Source organism: Vulpes lagopus, chromosome 18, assembly GCF_018345385.1.
Source record: "Vulpes lagopus strain Blue_001 chromosome 18, ASM1834538v1, whole genome shotgun sequence".
In the NCBI taxonomy this organism is placed as follows: domain Eukaryota; kingdom Metazoa; phylum Chordata; class Mammalia; order Carnivora; family Canidae; genus Vulpes; species Vulpes lagopus.
The window spans coordinates 14,345,179-14,367,862 of NC_054841.1; the positions used below are offsets into that span (position 1 = coordinate 14,345,179).

The window sequence follows — 22,684 nt, forward strand, 5'->3', positions numbered from 1 at the left end:
TGCCCCTCGAGTCATGTTTCTTTGGTGCCAGGCACCAGTCCAGGAGTGTCACAAATAATACACCCACTCCAGCTTCCCGCCATCTCTGTGAGACAAGGGCAAAATTATGATCCCCAGTTTACAGACGAGGAAATAAAGGCTCAGGGAGGAACAGCGATGGTTCCAAGGTCACAGAGCAAATCCACGCAGGGCTAGGGTTCCACCCCCAGATCTTCTGCTTCCCAGCAGCCAACCTGAGCCCCAAGTGTAATGCCAGTGCGTCTGCCTGCCCGTGACCTCCTGCTGAAGCATCCCTTTGGCTTCCTCAGAAACAGGGGATGCGGATGGGGTCACAGTGGCCCCACCTGCTCCGGGAGAAACAGAGGATGCCGGTGGGGTCACGGTGGCCCCACCTGCTCTGGGCGTAAGAAACACGAGGTGACAAGAATCAGAGGGGAAATATTTATACACAGTGGCGGAGCTCGGTGAGCACCTTTGAGAAGGCTGCACTCAGTCGGGAGCCGCCGCTGTCATACTGGATTACCTCAAAGACTCCGGAGCCACTTAGTATGCCGGCTCCCCTCTCCCCGAACTTCTGAGTCATCCATTCTGCCCATGCAGACGCTCCTTCCACTGACATTATCTTTAACGTTTTGTAATCATGAAATATTAATGACCGATATTGAATTTAAAGTACAATTTGTGTCTGAATCCTTCGGTGGAAAGGGCAGTTGTAAAGGGACAGTCCTCAAAGAGCTGGGGGTACAGACTGGAGGGCCAGTGCTGGGTTGGGGGTGCCAGGGGCTGCATCCTGCCCCCTCCTCCAGGGTCGTCTGGCCCTAATCTGGTCTGGAGGGGGCATTCTCTAGCTGCCAGAAACAGCAAAGAGTTAACCAGATTAGCAAGAAGCTTCCCCATCTGGGTCACCCCAGGCCAAATACATCTTACAGCACCCCGTTTTTTTTCTGCATACCATGGAGCGTGCATTATGATTTATATATGCATTTGTGTGAGTATTTAATTAATCTGTTTTCCCCCAGGAAGCTGTACCTTCCATGAGGGTGGGGGCTCATCTGCACCTGCACTCTACATATGGGGCCTGGCACTTAGTAGGCGTGTGTAAATATTTACTGAATGAATGGATAAAGTTACTGACCCACCCAGTTAGGAAAGCAGGACGGCATGGAGGGGGAGAACTGGTGCCAGTTGCACAGTTCCCAGCTGTGTGAGCTTGGTCAGGTCACTCCCCCTCTCATTGCCTTATTTTTCTCATCTCTAAAATGACACTGTTAGGTGGCTGTAAAGATCGTAATTTAAAAGATAATAATTTTACCATATCTTTACAATAATAGCAGCTTCTATTTATCTGCAGCTTCCAATGTGCCAGACATCATACTGAAAGCTTTCTACATGGCATGTACGTTAGAATCTGTGTATGTGAAGTGCCTAGCATGGTTCCTGACACACGGTATGAGCTATTCATAGCCAGAGAAAGAATCCGAGGAGAGAATGAATGTCAGAGACGATAGATTCCAGCCCTTACCCTCACCCCCACTCCCACTTCATAGCTGGGGAGACAGCCCAAGGAAGGAAAGCACCCTGGCCACATCCAGCAGTAGGGCCTTATGACTCTCAGTCCAGTGCTCCTTAGGAGGACAATAGGAATGGGGGTGAGGGCTTACAGTGGGGTGAGAGATAGAGTACTCAGTTGCCACAAGGATACCCCCCCACCATATCTACCCTCAGTTAGTGTTTCCTGAGGGCCTCTCGCCACTGCCCAACCCGGGCTGGGTGCTGGGATCTGGTGGTGAACAAGGATTGGCCACCGACCTCAGAGCTCACAGGTGGGCGGGGGAGAGACATGTCAACAATCAATAACAACACAGAATGGATGGGGACAGTGGGCACGCAGGAGGAGCAGGGAGGGACTTGCCCAACCAGAGGGAAGAAAGCTAAAAATCTTTCCCAGAGGAGGAGACATCTGAGTTGGGTCTCAAAGGCTGAGGAAAGGGGGTTTGGACGCTCTAAGCGGAAAGACCCAGAAGCTCAGCAGTCCACTGGCCATTCTGAGAACGGGGAGACTGAGTGTGGCTGGAGGCTGGGGCTGGGGGACGGCTGGAGCAGGCGAGGTGAGGTGAGCATGCAGAAGCTCACTGGGCTTCTACAGGAAGGGCCTTGAATGTCCTCTGAGGAGCCAGGCATCTCGCAGAGACAAGGGGGAGCCAATGCAGGTCTTTAAGCAGAAGAGTGACTTGGTCAGATGTGCGGTCCCAATGTTCACTCGGGCTCATGGGTGAACAGAGGGTGCTGGCCTGGAGCAGGAGGACACATAGGAGGCTGTTGGGAAGACCCAGGCTTAGATATGAGCTGGGGGTGTCAGGGCAGAGCAAGGGTGGGCAGGAAAAAGCACCAGGGAAGTGGAGTGTGGTGTCGTCTGGGGAAGAGGCTTGGCACAGCCCTGCATGGAAGGGGCTGCTTCAAGAGGCACTGAACTCCCCATCACCAGAGGTGTGTAAATCAGGCCTGGGCTCCTCTTGGTAACTCCTGGAATCCTTTACCACCTGAGGACCTAACAGATGCCGACCAGAATAAAAGGTTTTGTCATGTCCCTGGAGTCTCCAGAGGGCAGCCCAGAACATCAGGACCAGCTCAGCCCTAGGAAGGAAAATTTTCTCCCACCCCACCCCCTTTCTAGAGCCCCTGATTCACCCCAAAGTCCTCCCTTACCTTTTGGAGAACTACACACATCCTCTGCCCCCCCGCAACAAGGTCAAAGCCTCCAATCTCCACTGGGTAGATCTCCACTGGGTAGCTCAAGAGATAAAGTCGAGAGAGAGAGACAGAGAGAGAGAGACAGAGACAGAGAGAGGCAGAGACAGAGAGAAAGGTGCCCAAACCTCTCTCTCCTGCTAAAGGTGAGTGAGGACAGGGCAGGGGGTGCAAGGAGTCTACTTTCAACAGCCCTGACACCCCTCTCCTGGAGCACCCCCACTTGCTCACCCAGCCCCCTCCCCGGCCTGACTGCTTGTCTTGGCCAGCGGGTAATTGGGATGATAAATCTTCCTGCCCAGCTGGCCAGCTCTAATCAGAGCCTGGTGTTTGGATGCAATTTAATTCTCTCAGGAGGGGGAGGGGCTGGGGGAGCTTGGGAAGGGGGTCCGGCTCTGCTGCCCACACCCCACTGAAGTGAGTGGGAAGAAGATGCCTTCTAGATGCTCCCCCAAGCTCTGTCCCTCCCCCCACCTTCCTTCCTTCCCCCCTCCATTCCCTGCCAGTCCCTCTCTCCTTCCCCCACTTCTCCCACTCTTAAAACCTCCTTGCCCCTCCTTCTCCCTGGGCTTCTCTCTCTCTCTCTCTCTCTCTCTCCATTTGTTTTACTGATGAGAAAACCTTAGTCCAAAGAGAGGCAGGAACAGGGTCACAGCTTGACTCCTTCCCAGATGGAGGGGTCCTGGAGGGGGTGTGAGTCTCACAACCACTCCATCCCAGGAGGTCTTGGTCTCTTCCTGGGGCCTCCCCAGTATCCCAGCATAGTCACAGATGCCGCGGACAATGACATCCATTCATTCGACCATCTTTTAAGCAGCACCTACTATGTGCCACCACAGAGCAGTAAACAAAATAGAAATCCTGCTTACTTTCTAGTGGGGGAGACAGGTGATGAGCAAGTAAGTACAAATATAGGGGGTTAGGAAGTGTCACGGAGAGAAAGTAGGGAAGGCTCGGATGGCAGGGGGCACATTTAAAGAAGTCATCAGGGGAGGTCTCTCTGAGAAGGCATCTGGGCGCAGATCTGAAGGAGAGACCAGAGTAACGAGAGGAGTGAGGGTCAAGGCCAGGGAGAGGACTGGAAGCCTGCGGCCATGTAGGACTTGGGCTTATATTCTGATGGCCCAGAACTAAGGCAATCAGGGAAAGCTTCCAAGAGGAAGCAGAGACATTTGTTTAGGACATGGGGCAAGTGGGACTCCAACAGCTAAAGATGGCAAGAAAGGCAGTACCATCTGATGATTAGAAACTCCCCCTTTGGAACCAGAGCCAGGCACAAGTCCCAGATTGATCGGTCGTCCCCAACGAGACCTTGGGCAAGTTCGCTACCTCTCTGATCGGTTTCCTCCTCAGTAAAATGTCAATAGCACTTGTCTCTACCTCCCACCATGGCTGACAGGGTGGAATGGGGCAGTGCAGACCCTGGCCCACAGCACATGCTCTGTGTGTGTTTGCTGCTGTCTTTCTGGGAAGGAGCACATTCCTAGGAGGACCCTTAACAGAGTCACCAGGCCAGCCCCATGTCCTTGTCCCTTCCCAGTAGCCCCCAGCCATCCAAACCCAGTTTGGTTCAGATTCCAGGTGTGTACTTGCTGAGGGCTGGGGTCTTCCTTGGAAGGGATCCAAAGTCTCATTATCTACAGCCTTCTGTGCTCCTCCAGGGTGTCTGCACATGCTGTTCCCATTCCCTGGGGCACACTTTCCCTCCATCCCCTTCACCTGCTTACTTCCTAGTTCGATCTCAGCCTAAAGGTCACTTTTTCCAGGGAAAACATCCCTGCACCCACCCGTTCCTGAACCTTTATCTCTTAGCTCTTATCAGTCTGGAGTACTGTCTGTCCCTGCCACTAGACTGAGAGACCATGTTGATCTTGTTCATTGTAATGTCCTTGGCATAAAGGAGGTACTCAATTCATAATTGTCAGCAAAACCCAGAAGTCTCAGCTCCAAACGGCTCAGTCTGATCCCATCCATTATACATCAGGGACTTCTCCAAGGCTCAGAGAGGGTAGGAGACCTGTCCACAGTGCACAGCAGTTCTCCTGCCCCCATCCCAGTCTCTTCCTGAGGTACCTACTGAATGGCCCAGCCTCCTCAGCCCCACAGGCCCCCAGGGCTTCACCTGCCACCTTCCCCGATTCCTAGTGAGTTAGCTCAGAGAGGGAGCACCAGACTGGAGCACATTTAATTTTCATCTAGGAACCAGTTAAGGCTGCAGGCCTGCTCAGCTCCGGGCTGTCAATCAGCCTTCCTCAAGGCTGCATCAATTAGTTTAAAAATATTGAATGCAATTTTGCCTGACACAACATATTGCAGCTACTGCAAAATATAATTTATTTTAGAAGAAGAAATAATTAAACTAATTTGCATGTCAGTCAGCTGAACTGAGATGCCAAGAGGGGGGTTGGGACCCATGAAGGACCCAGCCCCCTGGGGGAGGGCACCTGCTGCTGGGCATTGGGGGAGTCAGCTTGGACCTGGGTCTGAGCAGTAGTCGGTACTGGATGGACAGATATCCAGGGGGCAGAAGGGCCTACTGGCCTTGGATTTAGACCAAAGCAATGGCCTTAGAGGCAGGAGAACCAGGAGCCAACCTAGCTCTATGCTGACTTGCCTGCGGCTCTGGGCAAGGCCCTGGCCCTCTCTGGGCCTCGGTTTTCTCATTTATGAAATGGGTTTAATAAGGCCTCCTTTACGGGTTGCTTTGAGGATCAAATGAGGTCATTGATAAGAAAGTTTATTATCAGTTGAAAAGTCCTGCACAGAAGTGAAGATTAATTAATTGATGGAGTCTTTGTTTACTCCCAGAAACATGTAAGGTGGTAAAATTATGAATTAATTATTAGCAATGATCACAAATGCTGCTAAGTGTGATCAGGAGGGGTTTAGAGGAAGTCCACCAGAGGTAAGATAACAGGTTGGACTCCCTTACCTGCTAGTCACCCTGGAGCAGTGGTTGGCAAACCTTGCCACACATTAGATTCCTACAGCCATTTAAAAACCTCAGCTTGGGCATCATTGTGTTTAAAAGGCTTCCCCAGCGACTGTATATATATATACAGCCAGGCTGGAGCTGCTGTGATGTCATGGGCACACAGGCTCTGGGGGTTCTAGGCCAGCCTTAAATTCAGGGGTCCCTGGGATCAGTTCTGCAAGTGAGCACTTGGCTCACCCTTCACTACTCACTCAGCTGCCCCACCTCTGAGACCTGGGATCCACAGCCACACCAAAAGGTTCAGGGCTTTCCCAAGAGGTGACCTGTGACATTTTAAAAGAGGAGGTAGAGTGGCACCTGGGTAGCTCAGTCAGTTAAGCATCCGATTCTTGGTTTCAGCTCCGGTCATGATCTCCGGGTTGTGTGGTCGAGCCCCACGTTAGATTCTGCACTGGGTGGGGAGCCTGCTTAAGATCCTCTCTCCCACTCCCTCTGCTCTTTCCCTCTAAAAATAAGAAATAAAATAATGAAAGAGGAGGCAGGACAACAGCAAAAAGGTAATTATGTGAGGTGAAGGATGTGTTAAGTAACCTTATTGTGGAAAACATTTCACAATATGTGTCTAAAATCATCACATTGTGAATCTTAAATTTACACAATGTTGTCAATTCTATCTCAATAAAGCTAGAAATTAAAAAAAAAAAAAGGAGGCAGAAGAGGCCCAGCAGATCGTAAAGGAATGGCTCAACTGTGGGGGTCTCACCAGGAGTGGACCCAGCCCCCCAAGAGTGTCTCAGCCTCGGAGGAGCTGGCCCTGCTCTGGGGTCGCCCTTCTGCATGCCACACAGGCCCCTGTGCCCTTCCCTCTGCTCAGCAAGGAAAGAGGTGCCTGGTCCTGGCAGCGGGCCTCACCCTCCCCACCCCCCTCCTCCCAAATGCACCCACCTTCTGCCTGTTTAAGTTCTCCGGCAACACGCTCTTAAAAATAACGGCTTGCCCGGCATTCCCAGTCACGACTCCAATCTCCCGCCCTCAGAAAAGCCCCCTCTAATCACTGAAGCAGCAGATCTGGGTGAGCTGAGAAGATAAGGTGCCCCCGGCTAAGGGGAGCTCCAGAGGGGGGTCGAGGTCTGTGTTAATTAAGGACTCGCCCCCCCTCTTTCCCTGACCCCCCGAGGTGGCTGCACCTGCCTCCCCATCCCATTTCTCTTTATCAACACAGGAGCAGCTGCAGTCAGCCCGCAGTGGCCTGAGTTCAGAGAAAGAGGCGGCCGACCAGCCCCACTCCCCGCAGAACTCGTAGGGTTCCTGGCTGCTTGGAAGCTCCCAGGCTGCGCCCTAAAGAGGCCCCTGCCAGCGGGGCTAGAGACCCAGTTGCCAGCTGACTAGTTCTTTCAAGTTTCTCATGCTTTGTTTCTCTTCTGCAATGTGGGGATATAAATTGAACCAAAGCATGGGATTTCCACATGGATACCTGAAATGATGGATGTGGGGATGCTCCGGGTGCGTTCTGTGCACACGGTGGCGATGGGTTGTTGAAGATGAGATGTTGGTTGATGGCAGTGGTGATGACAGTGTCGCTAGAGGTGGGAGTAGGGGTGCCAATGTGATGGTGCCATGGGTGTTTATGGCGGGGGTAACTGTAGAAAGGGTGGGGCTGGTAATGGTGATGGTGGTGGAGATAGTGATCACATGGATGGTGATGATGGTGGTGGTAAGGGCGCTGATAGTTATGGCCTTGGTGTTTGTGATCACAGAGATGAGGTGGTGGTGCCTTGGATAGGGTGGTGGTGATGCACTCATTCTGATGGTGATGGTCATGATGGTAATGGTCTAATGGTGAAGCTAACAGGTTGGTGACAGTGAGAGTGGTAAAGTTGGTGATGGTGGTACTGGTAATTATGTTGGTAGAGGTTAATGTTAATGAGGGTAGTGGTTAGAGTACTGGTGACAGTGATGGTAAAGTAGCAGTGGTAGGGATGGTGGTGATGATGGTGTTGGGTGGCACTGCGGATTATAGTGGTGGAGGTTGTGATGGTGATGGTGATAGTGACACTAGCAGTGATGATGACAGTAATGAGCAAATGGTGGTGATGGTGACAGCAGTGGTGGTGGTGACCTATTCATGACCAATGTCCTCAGTCCTGATCCTATTACCTGCTGGATCAATCCACAGATCTCTCAGTGTGACCCCACTGCCTCATCTTGTCCTCCTGGCAGATGGGGGGTTGTCTCGATCTCACACTTGATACCTCTCACCCTGCTCCTGTGCTCTCACTGCAGACAATCATGCCCAGCTCTCCCGGGCATCCCTCAGGATCCGAATCCTGGATGTGAACGACAATCCCCCAGAGCTGGCCACCCCCTACGAGGCAGCTGTGTGTGAGGACGCCAAGCCAGGACAGGTACACGAAGGGGCTGGGGACTGGGATTGTTGCCAGGACTGGCCAGGACACCCTCTACCTGGGTTTAGAGTGGGTTCGGCCTCACATCAGCTCCCTGCTCTGTCTTCACCCTTTAGCTTATCCAGACCATCAGCGTCGTGGACAGAGACGAGCCTCAGGGTGGGCACCGTTTCTATTTCCGCCTGGTGCCTGAAGCTCCCAGCAACCCTCACTTCTCTCTGCTTGACATCCAAGGTGAGTTTTCTCTGAACCACCAAACCTAGGAGGCACGGAGGGAGGGCCTCGCCTCCCTTCCCCTTCCCACATTACAGGTGGAGAGACCAGGCACCCCCAGAGGGTCAGCGTTGGGCTCAAGATCAAACAGAAAATCAAGCTAAAGGTGCTCCCTAGCCCACTGGCCAAACTCTGAAGAACAGGCCGGAGGCGGGTTGGCAGAGTGGGGAGGGGTCGCCCCAAGAGAAGAGAATGGAAAGATACAGAGAAAGAACAGATGAGGAGTGGGTGGGCCAGAGTCCTGGATGGAAAGAGCCCCTGGTCTAACTGAAGATTGAAATAAGCCACGTGCACACACTCCCACCCTTCAATTTAAAAAGTGCTGTATCCCACTCATGTTTCCCTTTGCGTCCTCACAGCCGCCCTGGGAGGTGGTTTTCTTGCCCCTCCCCCTATTTTGCCTGTGATAAAACAGAGACTTTAAGAGAAAAGGGACCCACCCAGGGCCATACAGGGAGTCCCTGTCTCCGATCTAGCGTGCTTCCTGCTTTAGCTCATTTGCCACCTTGAAAGTGACCACCCTGCCCAGCCTTACTGATCCCGCTGTATGCCCCTGCAAATTCCTCAAGAAGCCCAAGTCTGACCCTTTGAGGACTGAACTGGAGGTGGGGGTGGGGGAGTGGTCAGTGGACTGGGCGTGAGGGGCCTGGATCCCAGCCCAGGCTCAGCTGGGGACTCTCTGTGCAACGCTGGCAAGATTTGCACCTCCTAAGCCTCTGTTTTGTCATCTGTAAATTGGGGCTGAAAGTGCCTAGCCACCTGGCTAGGGAGCCCCAGCAAGATGAGGGCTGCTGGGGTATATTATTAGTACCTAGAACATGTAGTTTCCTGTATTTAGCAATTATTTATTGAAACATAGTGCCCAAAATGCAGTGGCAAAAAAGCCAATATCCCTGCCCTCGTGGAGGTGACATTCTGGTGAGGGGAGGTAGAGATTAAACAAGTGATAATATGTTGGGGATGCTAAGTGGCTGGAGGATGAATAATGCAATTTCTACAGGAGCCTGGACTTGGTTTTGTTCAGTGCTGGGCCATGGGTGCCTACAGCAGTGCCTGGCACATAGTGGGTATTAAACAAAACACGGGAAAATAAAGCAGAGTAAGAGTAGGAGCTTTTTAAAATAAGAGGGTCTGGGAAACACTCTCTGAAGGAATCAATAGTGAGTACTAATATAAAGGAATTTAGGGAGTGAGCCATGCTGATAACTGGATAAAGACTGATCCAGGTGGAATGAACAGCAAGTGCAAAGGCTCTGAGGTGAGAGCAGGCCTGGGATGTTCAAGGAACAGAAGGCCTGCCTGGTTGGAGTGAGTGGATGCCAGGACTAGGAGATCAGGTCATGTTGGTTCTTTCTGACCCTGGAACAGGTCTGGGATCACCCCCAATACCTTTACAACCCTTCCCTCTAAAAGGAGGGACCTCAGTGGCCTGTGAAGCCAGATTCTCTGTATTTCCAAGAGTCATACTAAAAATATTTCACAACCAGAGCAGTTCAGATAACCAACCAAAAGGGACACTGACCAGAAATAACCTGGAGCAGGACCCTGGAGCCCTACTGTACCACCTTAGTGGCTTGATTGTGTCAAAGTTAGGGGTGGGCATGGGGGAAAGACAGAGACGGCAGGGGGACTTGGGGCATGCAGAGTCATGCATGTTGAAACCTTTTTGGAAGTATTTCAGTATTTTAGCAACTGGTAGTGCCTTGCCTGCTCGTTATTCCAGCTGTATCCTGAGTTGGCCCCAGGAGACACAAATAGCCCTGGCTTGACCTCGCCAAGTTCACAAGTCTTTCCAATCCAAGGAGCCTGAAGTTCTTTCCCAACTGCCCCTCTTTGACGGGGAGCCGCCAAACGCTCCCATCCAGTGTGACCACCTGGTGCAAGCTCCAGGAGCAAGAGTGGCAGCCGTATGCTGAGCTCAGCACAGCCGTGGAAGGGCTCCTCCACTGGCTCTCTAGCCCCTTCCCACGGCCTGCCAAGCCCCCTCCTCCTCACCGTATAAATATCCTGGGTGACAAACAGCTACCCCAACCCATCTGTTTCTTTGTACACATTTGTAGCCAGTTTGGAAACGTGATTTATAAATATTGCTTTTGCAGCCAGGGATTGACACTGATGTATGTCAGGCCAGATGGATGGGTACAATGCTGGGCGCAGATCCTGCCTGGAAGGGTGGGGTAAGGGTCTGGAGTGACCAGCGGCTTCCCCAGGTGAAGCCAGCCGCTGCCGAGGAAGGCAATTCAGGAAGTTCAGGGTTGATGCCCAGGGATTCCCTTTTATCGGGTGGAGGAGTGGCAGGGACCAGAGCTCTCAGAACATATGGCTCCATGGCCAAAGACAGCAACCCTGAGAAACAAACATCTCCTCTCCTCTCCCCTGTTCTTGCTTAGGAATTTGAGGCTGAGCCAGAACCAGCTACTCATTTTTCAAATCTACTTCTCTATGCCTCTACTTCCACTATCCTCTCACACCTAAAACACATAATACCTTCCTAACTGATCTTCCATGTCCACTCTTGTGTTTTAGATTAGAAACTCCCTTGCCTAGAATGTAGGCTTAGCAAAGGCAGGGGCCATGTCTGTCTTGTTCGTTGCTATCTCCTCAGGGGCTAGGATAGTCCTGACATAGAGAGGGTGCTCAATTAGTATTTGCTGTGGAATGAATGGATGGCATGTTGCTCAGCCTCTTCTTTTCTTAAAACCCACCAATCAATGGCCTCTCGTTAAGAAAATAACCCTAATTCCTGACTATGGCCTCTAAGACTTTCCATGATGAGCCCCTAACCCCCACCCCCAGCTTGACCTTGACTCACTCTAGCTATCACCTTCATCCCTCCAGTCACAAAGGACTGCTTTAGTTCCTTGAGCAAATTATGCTTCTTCCAATCTCAAGGCCTTTGCATAGGGTGCCCTCTTTCCTGGAACTCACCACTTGGGTCTCAGCAATAATATCACTTCTTTCAAGAAAATCTCCCCTTACCTCTCAGACTACTTAAGTAGAGTCCTCTGTTAGGCGCTCTTCCTGTACTTTTCCTTCTTAGCACTCACCCCATGGTTTGTAATTATAGACTAAATTGTGGGTTTACTCAATTAACATTTGTCTCTCACATTAGAATATAAGTTCATATCCAGGACTGTGATTGGTTTAGCTCTCCATTGTTTTCTCCCAGGGACTAGGACACAGTAATTACTCAATAAAGACTTATTGGATAGATAAATGATGGACGGATGATGGATAGGTGGGTGGGTGGATGGATGGATGGATGATGGGTGAATGGATGGGTGGAAGATGGATGGGTAGATGGGGGGTGGATGATGGATGGATGGATGGATGGATGGATGGATGGATGGATGGTTGAATTGATGGATGATGGATGGATAGATGGGTGAATGGAGGACAGATGGATGGGTGGATGGATGGATGGATGGATGATGGATAAATGGATGGATGATGGATGTATAGATGGATGGGTGGATGGGAGATAGATGGATAAATGGATGGGTGGATGGAGGATGGATGGATGGGTGAGTGTAGGATGGATGGATGGATAGGTGGGTAGATGGAGGATAGATGGATTTGTGGGTGGAAGATGGATGGATAGATGGATGGGTGGATGGAGGATGGATAGATGGATGGATGGATGGATGGATGGATGGATGGAGGATGGATGGATGGGTGGATGGAGGATGGATGGATAGATGGGTGATTTGATGGGTGGATGGGAAAGATAGCTATGTCACCAATTCACTGGATAAATTCAGACAAATCACTTCTCTCTGAACCTCAACTTCCACGTGCATAAAATGTAAATAATGCCATAACTCTCAGTGGTTGGGACAATTAAACATTACTATCTATTTAAAACATCCACACAGTCCTTGATACATCAAAAGCATGCAGTCAATGCAGAGGAGCCCCACATCATTCCCTTGTTCTTATCTTGCTCTCAACTTCATTCCTCCCCTCGGGAAGGCAGATATTTTCACAGCTCGGGTTGATATCCCCTTTGATAGGCCAGCTGCAGTTGAAGCCAGAGCTTGAGAAGCTGACCCGGGGACCACCAGTTACCCCAAAAGTTGTGGTTCATTCAAGTGCCAGTCTTTAAATCTGGCTCAGTGCCAGGACAGAGACAGGCACAAGCTAACCTAACACAATGTGACAAGTGCTTTAACAGAAGTGTGCATGGCACCTGCATAGTCAGAGCAGGGAGGGGGAGCCATAAATCCTTCCTTCCCAGGGAAGCGGAGAAAGGAGGCCACAGAAAGGAGGTGACATTTAGCTGGAGCATGACAGATGAGGAATTTGCCCAGGTAAGAAGGTGGAAAGGGTGTTCCAGCTAGCAACGGACATGGCAAAGAAGCAGGGCAGTTTACACAGAGAGCAGGCCAGTGGTGCAGCACAGGGACCATGGGGGTAGGGCATGGACAAAAAGAATAGCCAGGACTTATGGAGAATTTCTATGTGCCGGGACTGATTCTAAGGGCTATGCATGAATTTCAGCACATAATCCTCACACGTATGTGCTACGATTTGCCTCAGTTATAGATGAGAAAACTGAGGTCCGGAGAAGCTAAGTGAGGTCCCAAGCTAGTAAATGATAGACTCGGCATTATTTTCTAAATATTTTAATGGAAATTTTCAAATGTGTGTAAAAGTAGATAGAATAATGTCACAAAACCTCATGATACCATCACATGAGCTAAAAACCCATGAGCAGTCTTGTTTGAGCTGGACCTCTAGTTCACTTCACAGATGTGTTCAAGGTCACAAGTCAGCTCTTTCCTCCTGCATCGTGTCCATGATTGGGGGAAGCCAGGACTAAGGAATGAATTGGAGTAACTGGGACCCCAGAGCTGGGGAGGGGACCCAGAATGCCAAAGCTGGAGGTCAGAGAGACTAGCCGGAAAGAAGGCTGTGAGGGCAGGAGAAGGACTCCAGAGGGAAGCCCGGGCTCCCCACAGGGAGGCAGGGCCCCTTGTGTGGAGCTGGCTGTGAAGTGTGGGGGCAGCAGCCAGCCGGGCCCCGAGTCTGTGCCACCACATTGACAGCCATCAAAATGGTGGAGGTTCAGGGATAGCCTGACCTATACAAGAGAGGCAGGAAGGGCGGGGGAAGTGGGCACCGCCTAGCACATAAGCCCATGCCCTGAGACCAGAGTCCCACTGAGGCCTGCCTGGCATTCCCAGCAACTGGCTGAAGTGGTGTAATGAGCATGACTTGTGTTAGTTCACTGTCCTCTCTGGTCACACGTGTAGGAAGGAGACCCTGGTGCGCCAGGGTCCCCTCATCAGGCCCCAGGGACTATGCCCTCAGCCCTCCAGGCTCAGTCTCTTAAGAAAGCTCCCTCCGCCAGAGCCAGGTGCCAGAGAAGACATTCTCAGTCTTCTCTGTGACCCAGGACTTGTCAGGACACAGTAAGCCACAACCCAAGGACCCCAGGACCCCAGGGTCAGGGAACCCTGGGTGGCTGGGGTGGAAGAAAAACAGGCTGTTGAGATGTATGAGGGAAAAAATTAACATAGCCCCAGACAGGACCTTGGCCCAGCTGGGGACAGAATCTTGAAAAAGCTGGGGACAGGACCTTGGCGCAGCTGGGGACAAAACCTTGGAATAGCTGAAAACAGAATCTTGAGACAGCTGGGAGTAGAATCTTGTGACAGCTAAGGACGGAACGATGGGCTACATGGCTGGGAACAGGATCGTCAGGCAGCTGGGGGCAGAATTTGGGGAGACCGAGGAGTAGATCCACGGGTCCCCTGGGAGGCAGGAGCTTGGGGCAGAGGGAGACAAATCCCGAGGTGGCATCAGGAGGTGGCCAGGCCAGGGGAGGCTGACCCGGGACCCCAAGTCACACGCCACTCCCTTTTTTCCGGAGCAGACAACACAGCAGCGGTGCACACTCAGCACTTGGGCTTCAACCGGCAGGAGCAGGACGTGTTCTTCTTGCCCATCCTGGTGGTGGACAGCGGGCCGCCCACGCTGAGCAGCACGGGCACGCTCACCATCCGCATCTGTGGCTGTGACAGCTCCGGCGCCATCCAGTCCTGCAACACCACAGCCTTTGTCATGGCTGCTTCCCTCAGCCCGGGCGCCCTCATCGCCCTCTTGGTCTGTGTCCTCATCCTGGTCGGTGAGTCCACCCAGAGCCCCGTCCCTGCTTCTCTGGCCTCCACCCCAGGGCCTTGGGTTTGCTTCCTAGTAACCCCCTGCCCCCAGGTCTCAGCTTCCCTCTCTCACAAGGAAGGGTGGCCCCAATGATGTCCAAGCCCCAAGGTGCAGCTCCTGTGACAAGTCTTCTAAGGACGGAGCAGCCCCACCACCAACTCCACAAAGTGTCAACCCCTACCTGAGACTATTTGCATGCCGGCCATCCTCTCTACACAGCCCAAACTCTCCCCAATTTTTAAAAATAAGCATATTATTAAAAATTCTCTCATGTCCACGGTCCTTTTTATTATCTATGTAGGACTTTTAGTAAAATCCTTTTAGTAAAAAGGAGCTGTTGTGAACCTCACAACCATGTGGCCGGGTGTATCATCCCCATTTTCCAGAGGAATAAAGTGAGGCTCGCAGGTTAAGTGGCTTGCATAAGGGTACATAGTGTTCTGACTTGAAATCAGGCCTCCTCACCTTGTGTTCCCTTTAACTACGTCACCTGCTATAAAGCTCAACTGGGCAAAACCCAAGGAGAGCTGGGGCAAAAATCTTAAGACTTTTGAAGAGACAAAATCTACTCTGGTAGCAATCCCAGCAGCATCCAGTTGAGCCTACAAAGCATCACCAGTGAAGAGGTCAAGTTCTAGATGCTGAGCTGGATTCCAGTGGCCATAATGCCACCTCCCATTGCCTCACCTCAGCTCCAACGGCCAGACTTCAGCAACCAGCCAGAGCTCCAAGAACCCAAGTGTGGTCCAGATTGTGGCTACAGCTCTGCTCTGTTCCCTGGGAAATGTCAGCCGCCTGCCCGCTGGCGCTGGTGCGGTGGCCGCTACCCACCCCACCGAGAACCTGCCAGTGTTGCTGCACCTCCTCAGGTCCCTGCGGTGGCCCTGGGCAGGCAGGCACCTCCTGGCTGGGAGGCCCCAGCCCCCCTTCTCTCCCCTCCCCAGCCCATGGCTCAGAAACCCTTTTTCCAGAGGGTGCACTTTACAGCGGTTTCATTTTCCGAGGCAGTGCAAACAAATTTCTGCCTAATTGCCCACAAACGAAGAAAGTGCACATCAGTGCTCTAAAGGTGACGGGCGGAATCGCTGATCAGGCCTGGCACATCTGTTGCCCGCCGCCCGCACTCCCCACCATCTGCTCTCTCGGGCATCCCCCTCCACAGCTCCCAGCCTCCACTCCGAAAGCTGTCCATCCATCTTTCCCACTTCTCTCCTGACACCTTCCCTCCCTCCCGACCTGTTCCCAGGCCCCACCCACTTCCCTGTCATGTGCCACCTTGTTAGGTCACCGGCTGGAACCCGGCCCCTTGGCCCCAGCAGCTGGCTCTGGCCACTGGCCCCGCCAGAGCTGTTAGGAGCAGCGAGAAGAATCCCGTGCCTGGCATGGTACCCAGCACGTGTCTCTCCATCCACCCACTCACCTACCCATTTAATTCTCTCAATGGTTCATCAGCTCCTTATTTATCCATCCAGCGAGTCCCCTCCATGTACTAGACTATTGCAGGCACTGGGATCCATCCATGAAAAGAAAAAAAGAAAAAAAAAAAACACAAAAGCCCTGAGTAACTGGAAAGTTGGGGCTGCGATCACAGACACGGAGGAGACTGAGGGCAGGGAAGGGGGAAGGTTATTTCAAGTGCTAAGTGTGAGATTCTCTTGGTCGGCCCAGAGGACTTGCTGAGGAGCAAGCTGGACGTACAGGTAGATTTATAGGGAGAAGTAAGTCCGAGTGGGGGGCTAGGATGTGGGAGCGGTCAGCCTCAAAATGGACCACAAGAGAGCACCCACGGAGGGGTGTGGATACGGGGCCAAGGACCCCATCCAGAGACATCTGATTTTAAGGGGTCAGACAGGCAAGGAGAGGTCTGCTAAGAAGGCGGAGAATGAGTGATCAGTGTAGTGGGAGGAGGAGAGAACGTGGAGTCCTGCAAGTCAAGTGCAGAAAGCACAAGAAGGAGCGATCCTCTCATTCTTCATCCTTACACTCACTACATCTCCATCCACCTCTTCAGTCAGTCATTCGCTCAACAACATGCTTCAAGGGCTTACTGCCTGCCAGGCACCAAGCTCGGGGCACACGCCCTGGGGCCCCAAGGAGAGTTTAGAGTGTGTGTTTGGGGGTGGGGGGAAGCTGTGGTTCTCAAACCTGAGTGCCTGGGCCTCACTTGGAGGCTTCATCAAGACAGCCTGCCAGTAAGATCTAGGACAGGATCCGAGAAGTCACATTTCTAGCAAGTTCCCAGGAGATGCTCCTGCTGCTGCTGGTCCAGCAATGGCACTCTGAGAACCTGAGAGACAGAGGGAGGGACTCCTCACCAGGGGAGCTTGGAGGTGAAGTCTCGGAACCTGGCCTGGAGCTCTCAGGGTTGGTGCTTTTGCAGAGGACATCTTGACCTGAGACTCAAGGGGTCTCAAATGCAGGTGCTCGGGACTTCTGGAATAGACAGAGGAGGGTAAGGCGGAAAGAGAGGTCAGGTTGAAAACATCTTTCATTCCCCTGCCCCATCTGCCCCTCAGCTGCCCCCTTTACACACACACACACCCCGGGTCCCCAGGAACCTAGAGACCTCTCAGGTTGGATCTCTTTATAGAGTTTAGGATGGAGACCTCAGAGGTTGGATCCAGCCCCCCCACACCCATTGAAATCTCTTAACACTGCCATCTGTGCCACCACCCCAGCCTGGTGGTGCAGCCTCGATTTGCACACCTCCTGAGATGGGTAGCTCACTACCTACCCATATAGCCAGTACAGTTCTGACTGTAAGAAGCGTCTTCTTGCACAGAAATCTAGGAAATTCGCACCAGCGGTTAGGCTGGGCCCGCTCCACTGTGTGTGAGGGATGGTGGTGGTGGAGGGGGGGGTCCCCGGAATGCCCCGGGCCCGGCCCTCACGTGCCCCTTCTGTCTCCCGCGCAGTGCTGGTGCTGCTGATCCTCACCCTCAGGCGCCACCACAAGAGCCACCTGAGCTCGGACGAGGACGAGGACATGCGGGACAATGTCATCAAATACAACGACGAGGGCGGCGGCGAGCAGGACACGGAGGCCTACGACATGTCGGCGCTGCGGAGCCTCTACGACTTCGGCGGCGAGCTCAAGGGCGGCGACGGCGGCGGGGGCGCGGGCGGGGGCGCGGGCGGGGGCGCGGGCGGGGGCGCGGGCACCCCCCCGCCGGCCCACCTGCCGTCCGAGCGCCACTCGCTCCCGCAGGGGCCGCCGAGCCCCGAGCCAGACTTCTCGGTGTTCAGGGACTTCATCAGCCGCAAGGTGGCGCTGGCGGACGGGGACCTGTCGGTGCCGCCCTACGACGCCTTCCAGACCTACGCCTTCGAGGGCGCGGACTCGCCGGCCGCCTCGCTCAGCTCGCTGCACAGCGGCTCGTCGGGCTCCGAGCAGGACTTCGCCTATCTCAGCGGCTGGGGCCCGCGCTTCCGGCCCCTGGCCGCGCTCTACGCCGGCCACCGCGCGGACGACGAGGCCCCGGCCTCCTAGCCCCTCCGCGCCCGCCCCGCCCAGGCCCCAGGACCGAGCGCTTCCCCGGCTCGCCCCTTCCCTAGCCCCCGACCCTCCCAGGACTTGGGAGACGGACTCCTGGACGCCCCGCCCGGGGGGAGGGGTGGGGAGGGGAGGGGGGTGCAGCTTCTGCCCAGACGTGCAGGGGGGTTACCACCATCGTCGTTAAAACTGCAGCGAGACAGGGCACTGTGTGGCTCTGGGGTTAGAAGGGGAGGTGGGGCGGGTTACTCACTCCTGGCTGGGGGGGAACCCCGGAGGGAGGATGCTGCTGAGGTGCCCCCCTCCCGGGTCTCCCCCGTCGGAGTCAAGAGAGAAGGAGGGCTGTTCATTTACTAAGCGCCTACTGTGTGCTGGGACACTGTACAGAGACCGTCTTAGTCGTCGCGGAAAACATGAGGTGGGACCCTGCAGGTAACAGATGGAGAAGGCCACCCAGAGAAGTGGCTGTGGCCTGTCCAAGGACACCTAGCCAGAACGACGCGCCTCTGGCACTGACTTCCAGGCTGCCTGGCCTTGGGCAAGTTACCTCACTTCTCTGGGCCTCAGTTCCCTCGTGTGTCACATGAGGCTAATAACAGAACCTACCTCGATGAGTTGTGAGGGTAAGAAGCGGTCATACGTGTCATGTGGTTAGGACAGTGCCTGGCACATAGTAGGTGTTCAATAAATGTTAGCCTTTGATACTATTGTTATCCTTGTCGTTATTAGAAGCCCCACCCCCACCCCACCCCGTGGCTGCCTTCCTGCTATGCTCTCCCCCTTCTCCCAACATCTCCAAGGGAGAAGGAAGTGGTTCCAGTTGTCGGCTCTGCTCCTACCCAGAGTAGGGGATAGGGACATTCCCAGTGACTGTGGAGCCTTCCGGAATCTCAGGTGGAACTGGGAGAGGACCCCTGGCAGGAGTGCCAAGAGAGGACAAGCTGAGAGGCTCTAGGACTTGGGTGAGGTGGGAGAGTTGGCAGGGGATGGAGGAGCCAAAGCCACTGGGTGTGATGGGCACCTTATCTGTTTGGTCCGGGAGCCCATCAGTCTCCCCACCCATGACCCCTAAGTTAAAAACTTTGGGCTAAGTTGTCTTTAAGAGCCTCCAGTTCTAAAACCATATGATTACAAGATATAGGTTATTTGTCCTCCCAGCGCACCCCCAAGTGATTCATTCATTCAGCATTAATCAGCTATAAATCCCAGTTCCTACTAGCTGGGCAGCCCTCATCAAAGTCTTCAACTGCTGAAGCCTCGGTTTACTCATCTGTGAAATGGGGCTAATGGTAGGTAGTCCCTCCCTTAAAGACTTGTTAAGAGGCTTAAAGGAGATTATGCATGTTAAGCTCTGATCCCAGTGCCTTCCTGACACATTGGAGATGCTCAGTGGATGCTCATTAGCATTGTTATGATTTTTTTTAACTCATCCAGGGAATATTCATTGATTCCCTTCACATTTGCCAAGGTCCCCTGTGACATCCAGAGATGGTCATTATGCCCTGAGTGCCTTACCTGTATTATTTCATCTAAGCTAGATAATGTCAGCCCTGCTTCACAGGTGAGGAAACAGGTCCTGAAGGTAGTAACACACCCAAGGTTATGCAGGTCATAAGGACTTCCTGCCTTCCTGCAAAGGGCCCACTGGACCAGGCATGGTGGGCAGAAGCAGCCAATGTAATGCCCTTGATAAGAGTTGTAGCAGAACTAACAGGGCAAGGTCCTGAAAACACTGAAGGAAGATTGAATAATTTGTGGAGGGCTTCTCAGAGGAGGTGACTCCAGCTGTATCTTAAAGAATGAGATGTATGAGATGTCTGAGCAAGCAAGAGTATTCCAAGCAGAGAGAAAGGCATCTGCAAAGGCAGGGGGAGGGAGAGGCCAGAAGCATGTGGTGGCTTCAGGGACTACGTGTGGTCCTAGGGGCTGGATCACTGGGTGGAGGGATGGCGAGCCGCGAGGCAGGGAAGGCTGGTTGGAGGCAGGCAGGGAAGGAACTCAAAGGCCAGGCCGAGGAACTGGATGTTTCCCTGCACTTGAGCATGTCTCCTGAAAGTAGATACATGGGCTGAGCGAGGTAGTCCCAAACTGGGTGACATTGGGACCCTCATCCCATGTAGGACACTTGGCCCATGGTTCCTGTATCTATCTCCTCTACAAGTGGGCATGGTAACTCAGGGACCCAGGAGGAGACATGTAATCCCCTCCCTCACCGTGTCTGTTCAGCTGCCATGTACAGAATCCCAGCAACATTTCTCAGATTGGTTTTTGCTCTCTCCATTGCAGAGGAGAAACTGAGACCCAGAGGAGTAAAGTGATTGGCTCAAGGTCCCCCAGCTGGTATAGGACAGATCTGGGACAACACAGGACCCCTAATTTCAAGTCTTTGTTCTTTCTTTGTGTCCTGGTTGCCCTGACAGATTCTGACTCTGCCAGGAAGGAGGTTACGTTCAGGTTACATGTCCAGAACGATGTAGACACACACGGAGTCACAAGCATCCTTGAACATCTTCCAAATCCCACACGTGGGAATAACCTTCCCAAGGTCACCCAAGATCCTGCCAGAAATAAAGAACATTATTCATCGAGATTCACGTTTTGAGCCTCTGGCTCTATCATTTACCAGCTGTGTGACTTTGGATATGTTATTTACCCTCCCCATGCTTTGCAGACTCAGACCACCTACTCCATAGGGTTGTAGTGAGGATAGAATGCAGGGACGGCCACTGATACCTGGTACTTATTGGGCATCTCTCATGTGCCAGGCCCTGCTCAAAGCATGTCACGTGAACTAATCCATCTAATCCCATAACCACCCAATAAGTAGCCTTTGTTTTATGGGAGAGGAACTGAGGCACAGAAGGGTTGAGTGTGTTGCCCAAGATCAAACAGCTGATAGAGATGCCAGGATTTCATCAAGGTGTCCTGGCCCTAGCACCTCCACCGTGAGGAGCACACACAGTGCCTGGCACACGGGAAGCACTGGACAAGTGGCCGGGGTGCACCCGATGTCATCGTCTATGCCTGTGAGAGCTTGTTCTTCACTCACTGCTGTGTTCTACAGCCTGTGGCAGTCCTCAAGCCTCCCCACAATTTCTTCTTATTCCGGAGTGGGGCGTGGAGGGCAAAGCAATGCTCCCTCAGCCCCGCTGCTTCCAGCTCCTGTGTCCCTACTGGACCCTGAACCAGCCTGAGAGTGAAATCCAGTGGTGAGTCCAGCCCCTGTACTGGGCCCCACAACGTGTCCACAAACACCAAGAACAGCAAGCATTTTGCGAGCAACTGTTCTGATGGTCTAGGGTCACAGAGAAGGGTCTTGTTGTGGAGTACACAGCCTTTGGCCATCTGTCTTGTGGGTTCCCACCAAATTCCCCCAAGAGCTCCAAATCCTCTCCCTGTGCCAAGCAGAGAGCACGGCCACCAGAGACCCTCCTAGTTCTAGGCTCGAATTGGCCACACCCGACTCTACCAAAGAGCTCAGAAAGCAATGAGCCTTCCATTTACCAGGTCTGCCTTCTTTTCAAGGCATCAGGGAAAATAGAAAGAATTCCCTTTTGTTGTCATTGTCTCCATCACCGTCATCATCATGGGATAAAGGAGGATTCAGGGTCATGAGCAAGAATTGGCATATAATTGGCCAAGAATTTTAGAGCCAGGGATATTAATGACAGCGACGACGATGGTTAACAGTGATGACGGTGACAGCACGCTTACCGAGTACTTGCTGCCTGCCAGGCACTGTTCTAAGCCCTGCACGTAATTATCACCAGTACAGGTAAAACCCATGGAGGGTGGACTCTACGTTTACTGTGTTTAGTGCTTTACATAAGTTGCGTTAATTTTAAGCAGGTACATGATTAGCCCTATTTTACAGATGAGGAATCCAGTGCTCACAGATGAGAAGAGGTTTGCTCGATAGCTCAGAGGTTGTAAGGGCGGGATCATTGCACACATGCCACCCCATGAGTCTGCACGGGACCAGGATGACTCGGATTCGGAGTGGAGTTTGGGGTGGAGGGTGGAGGGGAGAGGAGCAGCTGGTGGGAGGGGAGGGGAGGCACTGCAGACAGATGGCCGAGCTGCGGAGCGAGGTGGCTGTGGGGCGGAGGCCGCAGTGCATGCCCGGGTCTGTGTACCGATGTGCGTGCATCTGCATGTGGCTGTGGGCATGCACCGGGGGAGGGGGAAGCCGGCGCCGAGCACAAAGGTCAAGAACTAACCTCCCACCTCCCGATTGGGGCAGCCGAGAGAGCCAGCTGCTGTCATAGGGGGCGGCTAAGCGCCCGCATCCGTCAGCCAGCCCGTCATCGCTGCCCACCCCTGGGTCACGAATCAGCAGCTCCACTTACCTCCTGCCAGCAAGCGCTCTCAGGCCAGCTCTGTCACTGGCCGCTGAGCCTTCGGAAAATGTAACCCTGTCAGCCCTCACTCTGAGGGAAGGGGGTTTATGCTTCAATGCCTGCACACGGGTGCATGAGCTCGGCCACGTGCTCACACCAGCACAGGATGCACGCACGTGTGGCCCCCCAGACATGCTCCCACCTGGGTGCACAGTGCTGACATACACATGCTCACGGCCATGCACATAGAGCATATCTGCAGGTCTGCAAATGTGGTCACAGGCTCGCACACTACGTGTACTGAAGGCAAGCTTTCATGTGTGCA

At 53.2% G+C, this 22,684-nt stretch overlaps 1 protein-coding gene across 1 annotated transcript in view; it reads left to right on the forward strand.

Annotated features, from left to right (window-relative positions):
* The window catches only part of CDH22 (cadherin 22), a 67,564-nt gene extending 48,843 nt beyond the window's left edge, over nucleotides 1-18,721 (forward strand). The window contains exons 8-11 of the mRNA XM_041732995.1: nucleotides 7,967-8,088; nucleotides 8,205-8,322; nucleotides 14,240-14,491; nucleotides 17,442-18,721. Coding sequence (XP_041588929.1) covers nucleotides 7,967-8,088; nucleotides 8,205-8,322; nucleotides 14,240-14,491; nucleotides 17,442-18,016 — 1,067 coding nt within the window. The 3' untranslated portion in view covers nucleotides 18,017-18,721. The remainder of the gene's footprint in view (nucleotides 1-7,966; nucleotides 8,089-8,204; nucleotides 8,323-14,239; nucleotides 14,492-17,441) is intronic.
* The last annotated feature ends 3,963 nt before the right edge of the window (nucleotides 18,722-22,684 follow it).